This window comes from Telmatherina bonti, assembly GCF_933228915.1.
Source record: "Telmatherina bonti genome assembly, chromosome: 1".
Taxonomy (NCBI): Eukaryota; Metazoa; Chordata; class Actinopteri; order Atheriniformes; family Telmatherinidae; genus Telmatherina; species Telmatherina bonti.
In genome coordinates, this window is record NC_136619.1 from 29,114,997 (window position 1) to 29,132,626 (window position 17,630).

The 17,630-nt window shown below is 37.2% G+C and overlaps 1 protein-coding gene across 1 annotated transcript in view; it reads left to right on the forward strand.

The window, feature by feature from the left end:
- Window positions 1-528: 528 nt before the first annotated feature.
- The window catches only part of LOC306755224 (glypican-6-like), a gene marked incomplete at both ends in the record, with an annotated part of 145,440 nt that continues 128,338 nt past the window's right edge, over window positions 529-17,630 (forward strand). The window contains one exon of the mRNA XM_079239532.1: window positions 529-688. Coding sequence (XP_079095658.1) covers window positions 529-688 — 160 coding nt within the window. The remainder of the gene's footprint in view (window positions 689-17,630) is intronic.

Consider the following 17,630-nt stretch of genomic DNA (forward strand, 5'->3'; position numbering starts at 1 on the left):
TTCAACACGTGGAGCATCACTAACGCGCACTGGTGTGCATAACTGAGGATGCATAAAGGCAGAGGACAGTGCGCGCCCCTGGATGCGAGCTGCTGAAGTCGCAGCCACTCCACTCCATGTTTTGCCCTGCCCTTGTGCGCTCTGCCCGCTGTGCAGCGTGCGTCTCCGTTGCATTTCTCTTCCCTCGTACTGACATAAACACACGGGGCAGCTGTGTGTGTGAGGGGAGAAGTTGAAGGCACCAGGTAGCGTCTTCAGAAGGATTTCTTCAATCTCGGACTCATCTTTTTCTCTTTTCTTTGAGGGGTGGGGGTGGGGGGGGGGGACGATGAGATGGACGCATCTGTAGAACATCTAAAGTGAGGAGTGATTTTTTTTTCTTTCCTTCTTTTTTTTTCTTCCTTTTTATTTCTCCTCACCTGACATCGCGCTGATCAGAGAGATCATTAAATCAGCCCCACTGTGGATTTCTTTTCATCTCTGATGGAGCTTCTGTTTCTCTGTGAAACATCATCCAGGATTTCACTGATGTATGCGATGTGGAGACTGCAAGTCGCCTTATGTACTCTGTCGGTTCTGTGCCAGTGTTCTGCTGGTGAGAGCAAAGCGCGGAGCTGTAGCGAGGTTAGACAGGCTTATAGCGCAAAAGGATTCATCCTCCTCAATGTACCTCTTCAGGAAATATCAGGTAGGCGACACAAACACACCATCCCTGCATTTCGCCAGTCCCATCCACACGTGCCACGTCTCCTTCCCCCCCTTTCTTCAAATTCAACAAATCGATTAAAAAACTGTGTGATCTTACTCAGATCTTTCACCATTTCATTGGTGGATTATTTTAAAGCAGCAATTCCGCGCTGTCATAAAACCTCCTCACACTCCATCCCTTCCTCATGAAAAGTCTGTTTTTTTTTTTTTGTTTTTTTTTTTCTTTTTGCAACGTCCCGTTTGGTGATATTAAGTTAGTAAATCATATCTCCAAACTAAATCTTTGCAGCCTGTGTCATCTGTGCTGCAAAGTGCAATAAACCCAATGCCTACCAATTTTAGAGGGGACTATAGAAACACTGTTGTTTATTCATAACATCTCAATGTCGTCTTTGTTTTCTCATCAACCATCAAAAGCTAAATATCATTTTTCTTTTATTTAAATTGGCACAAATAACTGGATATGACATCCAGAACACATCTGAAGTGATCCACCTGCTCTAAAGCATCATCAGTGTTGCTTCTATAGTAAGAAGCTCAGCAAGGGGGGGGGGGGGGGGGGGGGAAATCATCCATGCTGCATCAAGGATTCTCTTCAGTACTATTTTAGATGTTTAGAAGCCAAGTTGAGATCAGTAATGAAAGTCAAACTAAATTCTCAAAGAACCTGCTACAATCCACTTCCCCCTTTCACGTGTTTCCACCTTTTCACTTGTTTGAAGGTTTTTCAACCATTAAAGTAAGATACTGTATATCCTTCCTAAAGGGGGAGACTTCACCCAGAGCTGACACAAGAATCAGTCGTAATCATTTCTGACACTTTAATATGCTGCAGTCACCTCCGTGTGCGATGATCCTGAGACAAAGCCATTCAGTTGCAACCAGTAAAAGTCTGACTTTATAACAGCGGCACGAGGAAGATGTGTTTCAGAGCTGGCTGCAAACCTGTTGCTCATATTCAACAGAAGATCATGGAGCTTGTTGTGCTGGATTTGGCTAAATAGTGGATAGTGTTTACCAGTAGGGGGCTGTATGCACTCAACATGAATTAGTTCTTTTGCTGGAGATTTTATTCCTTTTGATATTCCTCAAGGCTACAGCACAGGTTTTAATTCATGCTCTTCTCTACAACAGAGATATGGGGTTTTATTATCTCTTGTGTGGTGGTAATCACATTTATGGTCGAATAAAAAAAAAAAAAAAGATTAGTCAGTAAACACAGTCTGCTTCATGAGAAGGAAGCTGGGAAGACTGAAGTTAATGCCTCTGCTGCGTCTTAAAGAGGGAATGGAGATACTGTATTGGTAATTGACAGTGTCAGGCGGTAATCACCACAGAACTGCCTTATTGGGTTTTAGCATTCACCATGATGAGAATATGGTAGCTGTGTGAGCGGCTGGTTGTTTGTATGTCTGTGCCAGCATCTGCATTAAACCTGCGTGTAATCTAGAGTTTCTTTAATATATTAGTTTCAGCTTGTTATAACTCCTGGGTTAATATGCACAGGTAAAATTTGTTTTGATCCTCTACAATGACCAAAAAATGAATAATGTTGTATGTGTACAGTTTCAACTCCAGCAGCAAACAGTACTCTGCGCTGGCTGTAACTCATAATTCAGAAGAAGTCAGAAGATAACTGAAATAAAAAAGTATAAATGATTAAAATAATTAATTTGCAGGTTATTTACATATATATGTTTGTATGGTACGCATTAAACAGTGTTACTTCCTTTTTTAAAAAATTTTCTTTTATTTTAATTTATTTTTGATGATGGGGTGGGTGCAAATCAAGTCCCGTCTTTCAATTTTTTTGTGAGCAGGGCTGCTGAACGTCATGATTGTGCCCTGCTTTGCACAGAGGTCAGATGTTAAACAGCACTATGTGTTTCTGTGCTTTGCATGAGTCCTACATGTGATTGCAATGTCAGTTCTCACTGCTGGATGTGAATTCATTTATATATTTTATTTTATCCTTATTGATTATCTGGCATGTATTTCTACCGGCCTATTTATTTTGTCGTCTTAGATTATGTTCATGTTCTCTTGCGTAGGACTTGAACTTTTGCACAGCTGTTTTGATTTAGTTTGACAGGTCTTAAAAGAGAGAAAAATCATGAAGTGTTTCCAGTATTTGACCACAAAGTTTTTGTTGGCTTCCAGTCCTCTACTGGACGAGGTCCATTTATCATAAGAAGAATTCAGACTGTGTCAAATAGTTTTTATAAGTGATTTTGAAATCTTTTGCCGTGGCTGAACTTGGTTATTTTCAGAGTTTTATCTTGCATAACATTCCTCTTCTGTTTAAAGTTCCAGCACATTAAGTCAGCTGGCTGCATTAGTGATCACCATTTTTACTAAGCCACGATCAATCATTTCTTAAAGTTCATGGGCAGCTCATAAACTATGTGTAATTTAATTGAAATATGTCCAGATAACCTTTAAAGAAGAAAACAGAAGTCAGATGTGGCTGAGCAGATGAAATAGCAGAAAACACTCAGTTATTCCTAATTAAATATGCTAATGCAAATGTTAGCAGTGTTAGCACTCATCCCTCAATCATTTGCTATGTCATGCCACCGCTATGCCTCTAGAAATAAAACAAACAGGTTTAATACATCTAACACGGTGGATTCTTCAGGCTGTAAGCTCCAGTTAGCATATGCTAATTATTTTGATAGCTCTCTCTTGCTGACCAGCTGGGCGTCATTATTAAATAAGGGGAAAACAGACATAAATAGATATTTGTCAAAAAGAAAAAAAAAAAAAAAAGAAAGGGAGGGTTGTGAATCCACACTTGAATGTGAACTGAAAATATACCCAAAACAAACTAAATTATTAATTGTGAATTAATTTTCCATCCACATAGCTGCTACTTAAAGCTGTCTACATGTCTTCTGACACTTATTCCAAACATAAACCGGTTGGAAAACCGTCAGAGCTGAAATCTTTAATTAATTTTTCAAGATTTACATGGAGCTAATCAGTAATTTATTATTTTTCCTTTGCTATTTTTTAATCTGTGAAGTTTTTTTTGTCTGTTTATCACAGACAGAGCAGCAAGTCTTCAGCATGCTTCAGCTACCGATGCTATGGCAGCGTAAAGCAGAAACATTTGGTAGGCAGTATGTCTCCTCCTTGTAGGCAGTCAGCAATGAGTGTGTGATTTTGCCCTAAAACACTCAGCAGTGACACTTCTCATACCCCCTGCTGCGCTTGACAAGTCATCATCGTACATAGATTTATTCTCAGATTGAAATGATAGTTTTGTGTTGATAAAAAAGAAAAAGGTTAATCAACAGAGGTGACTGACTTTAACAGAGGTGACTCTACGTCATTGGTTGTAGAGTAAGAGTAACTTTGAGCTGAAGGACTTGTCTGGCTGTTTAAAGACATACAGCCAAGTGAGAAATATGCCAACTTTAGGATTTATATAGTTATAGTGAAAGTTTCTGAGGAAAGAATCAAAGCAGTTTAGGAAGGATGGAGTGGTGCCGACGTGTATGCAGGGAGAATCTGAAAGATGTGTAAATCTGCCTGGTAGACTGCTCCATTAGACTCCACATGTCTCCCCTACTCATGTGTCCACATTGCAGATGCAACATCACCAACCAACAGCCACAAGATTACTCCTGTGCAAGATGCAAGTTACAGCGTCAAGCACACAATACGGCTTGATTGTCAGCCCCTTTGTTCATAAACACAGCTGCACTTCAGCGCTTCAGTCAGGCCTTGCCATAGTGCTCCTTTTCTGAGGCTTTGCTGTTAATATTAACATCTACTCTACACTGAGCAGCTGGGATTCTCATGGGTGGACCCTGCTCTTTGCTACAGCTTTCAAATAAAGTAGCTCAATATGCAGTGGTTCCTATTAGTGCATTGCCCAAGTCTTATGTTTCCTTTCTCAAGAATAACAACCACCTCAGGGTTTCATCCATAGAAATTTGATTTGATTTGTCTTTGCACAATAGTTATCAGCTGTTTGCCATTGCTGCATATTTTTCCTCATGTGAATTCTTCATCTTTCAGCCCTATTTATTACTGCGATCTGTGCGTGGAAGTTGGATATTAATTCACTTCTCCAATTCCCTCAAACGCAACCCAGATATCAAAGATCTTTGCTGTTTGAACTTAAGTTAATGTTGAGACTCCTTCATAGCGTTATAGTGCAGCATGGTGTACATTATCTGCACTTGAGATTTCTTGACATTAATCTCTGTAGCTCATAAGATAAACCACATTAGTGTTGTTAAAATCTACACAGCATTTTAAAGTGTCTTGAACATTCTTGTCATCACATTTGTGCGAGCTGTCACCAGAGTATGTAATTGGCGTTCTTTTTGTTGCACTGATTCATTTTCAGTTTACATAAAGACGTAGGAACTGACAGATGGGCATGCAAAATGATTTCTTTTCTTTTTAGTTTTAGATGCAATAAATAATGGAGTGACATCAGATCTGTATTGAAAGCGTGGGAATACCCCTGTAAAGAAGAAAAAAACAAAAACAAAAAAATTAACCCCTGCACACATCTCTATAAAAATTTGAGGAGTTTCACTTGCTAATATTTTTCTTTTTTTTTTTTCCAAGGCCCATTAAGATGCTCTTGGCTCTGCCAAATTGGAAATAAGTCTCTTGCCAGCCTGTATACATCTTCAGAGAGAACAGTTAATGAGATGTGAGGGAGATTAGGCATTACGTGAGTGTGTGTGTGTGCACGTCTCGGCTGCAGTTTAGCTTCACATTGCGAGCCTTTCTTTTGCACTGCCTCGTTGTTGTGATAGAAAATGACAAAAGTGCTTTGTTTTTCATTGGGCATGACAGATTGTGTGCATGGCAAATCCAAATGAGTCTGAATGTGTATCCTCCTGTGGTTCTCTTCAGATTCCCTAAAAGAGAATGTCTGACAGTTGTCCTGATCTGAAGAATCTGTTTACCCTCTGCAAGCATTCAAGCCTGAAATACATGGTCTCCAAGCATCCCGGACCATCCTCAGCGCTATGTATGATGCTTTCTGAGTGGTGTGAAAAGCCTCTGGATAGCGTAGGAGACTGCTGGTGCACTTTTTCCAGTTTTCAATCAACTGCTGGCCTAAATCAGTAATAGAGGAGGGATTAAGAATCTCTACCCTGTCAAGCTTTGAGAGGGACTACAAAATAGAAAAAAAAAGTTAAAGCATGGATGGGATGCAGTGTTTATGGGATTAGAGGAGAGAGCAAAGAAAATAAACAGTGCAACAAGATTTTGGAAGTAAGAGGAAGCATATAGGTATACTAACCTGAAATCGTGACTCGGTTGGTAGCGTTGGGAGGTGATAGCAGTTCGGGGACACAAGGAAGGAGCTGGGTAGAATATAATCTAAATCTAAAACATTAAGGATTAGTGATCTGACTGTATTTGTGCTGCGTGGATGTATTCCTACCTTTTGTACTCGTTTTAAGAAAACAAAAAAAATCCAACAGTCCTTTTGTGAAAACAGCACTGATACAAAAACTCCCACAGGAATTTAACTAAAAATAAAAAATAAAAAGCCTTATGCTGAGCTCCACTGGGGAAGGACTCTCCTCTGGGATTTCTCTGTCACCGGGTACTGCAGGAATAATGCTGAGCGTGGTTGGGGTCACACTGTCATATAACTGTACACACGAGGAAGTAGTGAATGGTTATTCAAGATTATGGCGGCTGTATTTCCATTCCTGGAGAGAGTAAACCTATTGGGTTTGACCTAAAGCATTTTAAAACATATTGTTCACTGCATAGATAACGCTGCTTCACTGTTTATCAAGGAAAGTGTTTGTGCTTTTCTTCCCACCATTATTTAATATGTGTCAGAGAACCAGTGCGCTGTTTTTTGTTTATTGCTATGGTCTGTCTTTTGCCCGCAGAGCCCTTTGCCTCTGGAGGAGAGTCTCTGAATAGAAGTCCCAAGCCTGACACCAACAATAGGGCTCAGAGAGCCATATAGTGCTTTGGGAAAACCTGCATGGGTGTAGCATATCGAGATGTCAAGGATCCAAATGCATTTCACACAAGGGCCTTTTTATTTTTGTTTTTCAGATACAGATAAGTGCACACGGCCGGGATGATTTGCTAAATAAGTCAACCCTCGGAGACTTGAAGTAAACAAGCATTAAGTAGAAATAAACACAGTATGCCAAAATTGTCATGGCAACATCAGATGCAATCAACAAATACAGAAAACACTGGTTTCACTGGCATCACAGACTTGACAATGACACTGTTGTCATTGTTGTTGCGCTGAATAAACAGAGGGAGTTTGTGCCCCCCTGAAAGGCCTCAGTGGTGGTTCCACTGTGGGAAAACCACTGCTGAGTTTTGATGCATCCAAATCAATACAATAAGTGCTCCACCTAGCAAACAAAGCCACAGCAAAACATCTCTCTCTGGACTCTAACTATAGTGATATACTTGTCAATAAGTAGTAAAAGAAAGACATTAAGTGATGGATCCTGTTACATTTTTACCATTTTGTCCAGTGTTTAGATGAGAAATTAAGATTTGAAAACACTAGACTTGCTCTCAGTTTATGCAAAAATAGCTTTAAAATAGTAATGAACAAAGAAAACTGTGATTTGATCTTCATATTCTAGCTTTTAAAACTTATATAAGGTAATATATATATATATATATATATATATATATATATATATATATATATATATATATATATATATATATATATATATATATATATATATTTATACGGTTAATATATACATTAACTGTAAACCATTTAGTCATTTTGCAACATACAGTATGTGTATTTATGTTCTTTTTCCTTTCAGAACTGCACACTTGTTTGTGTGCTTCTACCTTTCAGGCCTGATTTGATGTGGGCGTTGCATCATCCTTTCCAAACACTGTGACTCTGTTAGAGAGGAAACAAAATAATACAGCTTTTATGTTTACGGAATTAACAGGACATGTCACCAGAGCAAAGAAATATTTTAAGAGTTATTTCAAAAACAATAAAGCCCTAAAGGATAGAGGAACAAGAAAATGTCTCGACTACACTGATGATGGCTGTGACATCAGCTGGTTTGTTTGTTTCTGTAAAACACAAAACAAAACAAAAAGAGAGAGAAAGAGAGAGAAAAAAGCGTTCTTACTTTTAATATTAGTACTTGGTTTGGATCACTTACTCTTACTCATAGAAATATTCTTAATCATCAAAAAATCATCAAACTGGGCATTACAAGTATAGGCCAGCAGCAGCAGCAGCAGCTTGTAGATATTTATGACACCAGAGTTCTGAGGAAAGGTGCACAGACACCTCACACTCTTACTACATCCTGTTACCTTCAGGACACATTACGGGTCCCTTTCACTGAGGACAAAGAGGGCATCCTCTAGTTTCTAGTTTCGGCCCTTAAGTTTACTTAATTTATTTAAGGTTTTTATCTTGATGAACAGCTTGAATGGACATGTTATGCATACATGTTTTAACGTTTTTATTGTGTCTGTAGCACCGTCTCCTTTGCAAATGAAGTTTCCAAAGGACAAATAAAGTGAATGTAAATTTAAAAACAGACAATAAAATAGCCCAAATGCACTGCATCATGTCAGTATGTCAACAAATGTTTTTTCTTTTTCCACCGTCTAAAGATTTATTTGTATATTAGTGACTTATTTTCTGACCTGATTCTTTTCCCAATCTGTAGCAGCAGTTTAAAAACATCTGGGGAGAAAAATAAGTAAATAATGAGATGTTGACATCGAGTCCAGACCCTGAAGTATCAATGGGTGTAACTTAACATGAGCTGGACTTAATGTATGAAATGAAATCATCTTCTGCAAATGTGCAGAGAGTTGTGTTTGATTTCTCTAGACTACCATAGATAATAAAAAAAAAATAAAAAAAACTGTTTACTTCTCATGCAGGCTTCAGACTGTCTCTGGTCACTACCAGACAGTTTTTATAACTAGAATAAAGATCTTAACTGGACTACAGTGTGAATAGCAAATACCCAGTGGCCACATTGATGCTTGGTCTGCATACTAATAGCAAAACTCATATCACACCATGATTATTTTGCTACATACTTATTTTTGTCTTTATTTATATCCGAACACCTTATTTCTTCATTCAACTTTTTGGCTTTGTTGTTTTCTTTTTAATGTTTAAATGCTTAAATATAAACATGAATAAGAAATAAAAGGGAGTAGATAACTCTAAATGGGTAAATAAATAGGGAAAAAATGAGCAACCTCAACATGATATAAAAATATGAATAAAGCAAGAATGTGGCGCATGACATACAGGATTAACATCATACTGTTTTCATAATATGTAAATATATATGTACGTACATGTGTGTTGTTTATATATATATATATGAGAATGTAAATATGTATACTAAATTGAATAAGTATGTTGTAACATGCAGAATGTAAATCTAGGAGTTGCTAGAGGTGGGAATACCAAATAAGTATCTACTTCTTCCCCCTCCTTTTTAAGACTCCTTTTTTTTTCCTAATTTCTTTCATTAATGAATTGATGAGGAATTATTTTTATTATTGTTATTATAAAACCTATCAGTATCATGAATATCATTATTTTCTTCCTTATGTATGTATGTGTGTGTGTGTGTGTGCGTGTGTGTGTGTGTGTATTTTCTTTTCTTATTTTCTATTATTAGTTTGAAATAAAAAAAAAAAACAAAAAAAAAAAACACTAAAACTAAAAAAACTAAACTAATTGTAGGAAGTAAAAATTTAAACTGAAATTCAACTAATTGTCCAATCTGGGATATGAAATCTAGATTTTTAGAGTATTTAATTTTCGTGGATATGCAGTTTAGAAAAGGGCTTTGTGCTTACACTTTGGATTCCTTTGTCTTCTTTATAATGAGCCAAAGGATCCATCCTTCTCTAAACTCCCTTCACCCCGTTGAGGAGGGGGAAGCAGCTGTCAGAAGGCGAGAAACAGGGTGCACCCTGGACAGGTCACCAGTCCATCACAGCACAGCTTGAAATTCAATAAGCTATTTGTCACAGGCTCACCATAACAGCTGTAAACAGGACAAGCAAAAAGAAGCGCAGTATCCTGCAGCATAAATTCAGAAACGCAATTTTATCTGGATTGCAGAAGGCTTAATGAGAGAGTCTAAACTGCATCAATTCATCACTCAAGCGAATAGATGATTATGGGCTCACCATGTAACAAAGCAGCTGAAATTGTGCCAGCCTTGCAACACTCTGGAGGAATTGTTGTAAATTGTATTTTCAAAAAGCAGCAGTTGTTAGTGAGGACAAGACAGGCAGGGAAAGTATGTCATACTACTCATAAATTAGGGAATTTGGGCTAATTAAAGAAGTTCATGACCGAGTTTAGTGCGATGTCGTCTGCAGCTTTGAGGTGGAGAGACTAATTGGAGATCTTTATTATTTTTATGTTAATGCAAACATTTAGAGGGCTGATCTTAACCCTGGGTCGCATTTGTGGGCTTTAATTATAACACAATAGGCTTTGCTGCGAAATGCCTTCAGGGATATAATGACATACAGGTGTGTTTCAGAGGTTTGCTCCATGTTCCTTCACCTTTTGTTGCTCCATTTTCTTTCGACTCCTGTTTATACACGGCTTCATTTTCACCTCATTAACTGTGAGACAAAATTATACTGATGAAAATAAATTATGTAATAAATGTCTGCTAAAAATAAACATTAAAAGCCTGAACAGTACCAGAAAGGGAGAGATGGTTTTTGCATTTTAGATTTTAGAAGGGTGAGAAAAGGTTTGCTTTTAAATGCTTTGTGCACTTTTAGGACAGGGTTTGTTTTATACCAATAAGGGTTTCATGTGTTTCTCTATAGCTGGCTGCAGTCTGCATGCATTATGGCAATGCTTATTGAATTTTTAGCATGAAATGAATCACTTTGCGTGTGCAACTTGCAAAGGGCTAAAGAATGAAATTAGGATTTTATCTAGAACTACAGTATCACATGGTGGGATGAAACAGTGAGACTGATTGAATGGAGCCACATAATGCATTTCTAGGGAGCTTTGCTTTCATGAGAAGCTCATACAGTATAAACTCACTGTCAGGAGAGCTCGGCCTGAAGTTTTGCTGTGGGAAAAAAAAAAAGTGGATGTTGAGAAAAAAAAATCAAGCCTTCCCAGTTTCAGTTTTATTAGTTCAAGACCTGTTGGAACGTTTGCAACGTTTTGGAAAAGTTTATTGAGAATGACGGCTTATTGAGGTTTTGTCCAATGTTTACATCTTTTGGATCCTTTCAGATTCTCGTGCGTCAAGAGAAACATGTGGTGATGTGATACTTCTTGGCACATCCTTGTTCTTTGGCTGCTGCAGGGTGCGAGATTCTGAAAAGAAGCCAGCCTCATCTTTTGCTCCCAGAACCCTGCTGTTTCCTGTCCCCTGTGTAAACTGCCGGTAAATGAGTGGGCTGGTCAACTCACACCCTGGGGCTCTACCTCGGGCTCTTCAGACCACCAGCTGTTGTGTTTAGGACTGAGTCATGCACCAGTTAGCATGATGAATCCAGAGCACGAGTATAAGGCTTTTATCTACTGTATATCTCTTCCTCTTCATACCTGCTTCTAATAACAAGGAAGTACAATGAACTGCAGTTATATTGAGCCGCTAAAATAGTTCTCATCAAACTGCTTCAAAGCCAGAAGGACCAAAATGTATTGGTAAATTGTATGAATAACATCCCAGTTTGGTGGGTTTTTCATTTCCATACATTTCAAGCCCTTTAGCTTTTGGCATTTTGCCAGTTAGATAACACCTCAAATGGTTAAGGTAAAGGTGGACACACTGGACAGTGAGGCATCCTCACACATACATAAAATACTACACAAAACTACAAATGTGTGGTAACCGTCCATTATTTTGTTTGCAATATAAATGCCTTTTTAAGAAGAAGACTTGTTTCTATGAACAGTTTTAAGGATGTCCGTTATTTATTCTTACTAGGAGGAAAAAAAAGTTGGATGACTCTGCTTTACATCATATTCTTCAAGGAAGATGTGATGTAGCATCAGTTAGTCATGTGAGGTCACTGTTTGCAGTTCAGACTGGAAACAGCTATCAGGTCATGTCATTTTTTATCTTTGCCTGTGGTGATTATAAAGTTTTCTCTAATGCATCACAAACTGCAACATAAATAGAAAAGCGAGAACACTCCACAATTTACTGCAACACAAAAGTTGCAATATGAGTCATGCCGCTTTTCTTCTCTTTGTACGTTACATCATATGTAATTACTGAAAAGCGAGATAAATTTGGGAAAAAATTTGAGAAGTAAATGAAACACTAATGATGAATAATTTTCATTCATTTCGGTATGGGCTATAGTCAGTGTTGTTAACGGTGATGTTTGAATGAAGAGCGATTACTTGTTAGAGGTAGTAACTTCTGTCCCCTCTCAAAAATTTTTGCTGTTTTCCATGTCTTGCTGTGTAAATTCAGAGGGTAAAAAAGCTAAATTTTGAGTGTTGCTGCTTTTGTATTTGTGGTTAATTGTAAAGTGTTGTGGTGTTTGTATTGATGTAACTCTTCATGGCCACTGTACACATCAAGTCATCTTCAAAATATGAGTTACCGCAGCCAGACCTATGGGAAATCTGGAAGAGCAGCAAGCGGCACGCAAGCTAGAGAGCACAGTGTCGCCTGTACACTGAATCACAGAGGAGACCAGAATTAGATGTTTATTCTAAGCTGTGTGTGGCTCAAGCCTGAAGCTAACACCTAGATGTTAGACCCACCATGGCACAAGGAGCTCATCTACTGACTTGGAGTTGTTTAAATACCATATGAAGATGGAATGACAGATATTAAAATACTTCACAATTAGAAACAAAAAAAGGGGGGAGCGTTGTTTCAACAAAACTAAATAAGGACTTCTTTTTAACCTAAATTATTCTATGAGATATGCAAAATGTATATCAATTAATAAAAAAAAATGTTTTGTGTTTTATTTCTGGTTCCTTTGAACTCTTTAAAAGTAATATCTTCTCAATACAAATAAAAACAGTAAGGAAGCTTAGGTTTCAAAGTTGTGAGTCTTTGTGGTCACTTCATGCTTTCCAGACTTCTTTATCAAAACCACAACAATCCCTTTAACCTGTTGGAACCAGATGTTCCATGAGCAAGTACTTGGTTCAGTTTACCTTTAAGTACCTACACATTACACACCAACTGAAAGCTAACCATCTTGAGATTTGACTGTTGTATTTAATCCCAGCCTACAATCTTATCTACAGATATACTATACATTTATTTCTGACCAGTTGCCAATTGGATTTATTTCTGATGCCTTAATGTAAGATAGTAGCAGATGATACTGCAACAAAAATGGTCCTGTTACATTAGCAAAGATCCAGTAAAAAAAGTCCACTAAAAGTGTGGCAGCATAATGTATTTATAATCTGATATAAATCATGTTTCATGTTGTTGCTATTTCTGCCTTTTTTATTTAACTCTTGGTTTGTTTAATTTGTAATTCCCCTTCATTTAGGGTATTGCGAACACACAAACAAATTCTGATTTGGGTCAAAGAAACAGGCACGGTTCACCTACCAATGCAGTCCATTTTCAAGTGGACCAAATACAGGAACTAAAAAATTAAGTGCATTGTATTCTATTCTATTCTACATTAATTTAGCAGACGCTTATATCCAAAGCGACTTACATATTATGACAACAACACAGGCACAAAATCAAGCAGTAAAGGACATTGTAGGAAGGTGCTAGTGGATTGTCCAGTTGGATGCAGATCCTTCCGTGAAGTGCTATGGGCTTTTTTTTTTTTTTTTTTTGTAGGCTTAGTGCATGGCACCACAGATTTCCACAATAAATGTCATCTTGAAATGTTATAATGGTGCATCCCCTAACTGCCATGTCCCCAATCCGAACTGTTCTAGAGGACTATCCTGATATGAATGCATCATTAGTCTCGTCCATTTTAAAGGTACTGTGTGTAAGAATTGCTGCCATCTAGTGGCACAGAAGGAAATGGCTAAATACCAAAAAATTACTTCAAAAATTTCAAGCAAAGCTGTGAAAAGAAAGCTGTCAGTGGTCAAAATTCTTGCAGACACAAACATGTTCTTATCTACTAGTAGATCCAGTGGTGTCAGGTTCAATAATGACAACACTACAACTACCTCAAAATTCTGTACATGTACTGTCTTCTAATATACTGTATGCCTTTATGGCATTGCTACTCCCAAACATTGCTCCAACACCTGTCAAAAAAAGCCAGCACTGCAGTTTTAAAGCTAGGAGGGTTTTTACTTCAGACAGAGTTATTTGTCCATTCAGAGACACTATAGTAAAACTGGTGGCACAGACATGGCAGCTGTAATCTATGTGCACCCACGTAGCTAGAGTAAGAAGATAATAATAATAATTTTTTTAAAAATTAAAAAAATGATAAAATAGAAACTATTTGATGATGTATTACGTTTTTCTCTTTGAAATTTGATTTTGTTACCTGCTGTACTTTTTGGTACCTTTAAAACTTTTAAAAAAAGCACTGAATTTCTAAATTACTCATTAAGGCAGTAAATATTACACCACTCTTTTAAAGTTATTTATTATTATTCAGTAAATGTATTTTTGAGAATATATTTTTTAATAATCAGAGTAGCCCAACACTGTCTCCAAAGTTGCATGTTGTACTGTAGCTTATTCACAATATCACGACTACATCTTTGGTTCCACTTCCTCCTTATCTGTACAGCGTATATTGGTTAAAAAAAAAAAAAAAACCTGCTAAATAATTAAACATTAAAATCTAAATGTCTTGGAAAATATATGTAGAGATTACAGCCGAATGGTCTATTTTAGAGCGTGTATCTAATCCATGACTGCATACACGTAAGTGATTTTGCAGGGACTAATAAACTATTTTTGGTGTTTCCTGACAAGAGATGTTTGCATCAACTGACATCTCGTATTTATTTTTATTCATACAATGCACGTATAGCTTGGTCCAAATCCCTGCATTGAATTAAGAGTACAGATGGATGCCTTGTTGTCTAAAGACAAATTACGTTATGTAGCAAAATAAGTGAGCAGTGCTCTCACTGTTTACCAGACAGAAACACTCTTCTCGGATTTACTTTGTTGGATATATTCTCGAGGTTTTTTCTCATTTTTAAATCTTTACAGCTAAACTAAAGAAATTCCAATTCCCAAGAATAGCCAGCAGAGTATTATACAGTTTGAACATCCACAATGTGAAGAAATGTTGCTTAAGAACTAAGTCAAGTGGCAAAGCTACTCCAATCAAATTTAGGAATAACACAGACAGACAGAAATGTGAGTAATAGGTTCGCTTTTGATGAATCTTTAATGCAAAAAAGAATCTTAGGTTAATCATTAAATACTTCAGGAATAAGTAATAAATGAATTCCACTACAGTAAAATAGTAATGAATGAAAGCTTTGCTTAAGTTGCTTTGCCGTCTTCATTCATTGGGCATGATAATAAAAATAGATCTTACAGCTGAACTTGACAGTTTGTTACTGTAATACATGTAATCATTTCTGTTGATGGACCTTTTTATTGAAAATACAAATAAACAAACCAGTTGCGAATTTGCACTGTGTTCTATGTCATGAAACTGGGTCAAGGGGGAAGAACTCAAATGCAAAACTTGACACAAGAGACATAAAATGTCCTTGTTTCTTAATAGAGCCTAAGGTCAAAACAAGGAGGTCAAAAACGGGCAAGCAAAAGTGTCTAAAAAGGGATAAAGCAGGAAGCTAGATAGGTTATTAACACTAGATGCAAACACAAGCAAGCTGAAACAGTGGACACATGAGGAGTTCAGATTGCTAACAGGGAATGAATGGAGGGAAGGAGTGTACGTGGAGAGACGGCTTAAGACAATAGGATGCAAGTAAAACGTGTTACTGGTGGGACAGATGCTGATTACAGAAGGGCATAGAGTGAAAAAAATTACTGACACAAGACAAGCCAGTGTGTTGATATAAAGCAGGAAACACATGGACAAAAGCGAAAAGCATAAAAAGACAAAGTCACAAATTAACCAGTGAAGCCAGATGTGACAATAAAATACAGAAATGACTTACGAAGCCGTGCGCAACACATTGTCCCATGGGTGTGATTTGTAAATCCATGTTATTATGCTCTTATTTCTCAATACAGCGTTCGCCACAAGCTCTGGTGTAAATTTCGTTTGGAGACTCGGTCACAGACATTACCCATGACAGAGCCATGTAGCTATTCAGTACATTGCAATCTTGCTTTAATAGACTAAATGCATGACTGAAGCTAGTTGCCATGAGCTCCTCTCAAACGCTTGACTTGTGGCTTTATGCTTTACCTTTGACATTTACTGTAGAAGTCCCCAGCATACATCGGTTCCAAATATTATTGTGTACAACCAAAGAACTGCAGAAATGCTCATTCGTGTGTTAATGCATGAGGAATGAGATTATTACTTGCGGTGCAGAGCCATGAGAACCACCAGGTGTTTAATGGAAGAAATGATTTAGGTTGTTAAAAGTCAAAATAAAAAGTGGACCTTATGGAATAGAATGGGCGAATTAGATGAAACAGTCTGAAACTGCGTAGGATTAAACATTTTGCACACAGAAGCTTCTAGGAAATGTTTCAAGTGTTAATTGTGTTATATTGAATTTAAGTATTAGATTTAGGTGAAATTTACTTTATATAAAAAAAATCAGCCCAGTTGTGAAATATTTAGATGTTTACTGTAAAATATGTCTGTTATACTAACTAGATTTTCATTACATTTAAAGAGATAATTTTTTACCTGCCAAATATTTTGTTTCCATCTCTAAATCTCAGCAGTGCCGTGCTCTTGTGGTTTGAAATGTTTTTTTTCTTTTCACTTATAAATTACAGTCTCAGCTTCAGTACCTTTTCCTACAGTTTAAGATGTTTTTTTTCTTTTTCATATTTCCAACTCAGTCATAGTTTTACATTTAGTCAAACATTTTTTTACAGCATGAAATGTGTGTTCTGCAGAGCTGTCAATGCTGGAAATAAAAATGGTTCCAGTACTCATCATGGGTGGAGGATTTCAGCAAAGAATGTTTGGAGAAAGATGGAGGGAAAAACAAGAAGAAAAAATGGCAATTTTCACCTAGAGCACATTCATATTATGTAAGCGCAAAGAACACCAACTCTTAATTAAAGACCCACTGAGCGTAAATCAAGTTGCTTATTCTTTATGTTCATTATCTGCTCACCATCCAGTCTGTTTAAATGACTGAAACTAAGAAACAGGCATACCACTGCTGTTATTTTTCATTTGTGCTGTCCATCAGGCTTAAAAAAAAGGGCAGCGCTGATATGATGTTGACAAGAGCATCATGAAATTATGAACTTGAAGAAATGTCTGATTGCTTTCAGCGCATTAAGTGCAACTTTTCTCCTTCACACCTCACTCTGAAACATGTATTTATCTATACATTACTGTCAAACAATTTTCCAACTCTTGAAAGTTATTTCAAAGTTGAGGAACTCTTTTAGCCATCTCCAAGTGCGATAACATATGGCTGGAGCAATTGTGGGAATTATCTGTGTCATCTTGTTTGGACATATTCAATTTGGGTCTCAAGCCCCAGTGGAAATAGTTGAAAGCGGGTGATTTGGATGATGGAGAGGAGATCCAGATGGCAGAGCAGCAGTAAGATCAATCGGGCTTGATTCATTTTTCCCACTTCAACATGCAGACAGATGTGATTTAACACAGTAAATTGGGTTTACATCCAGCTTGTGCCTTTCTGTTGACAAGTAATAACACCTTAAAAAAGAAACACAAGCTTTCTTATCAAAGCTCTTCAGGTTACATAACTTAATGTTTAATTCCATCATAGCCATTTTTTAATAATAATCATTCCACCAGGTTTAATAGACCCTAATAAGGAAACAAACTGG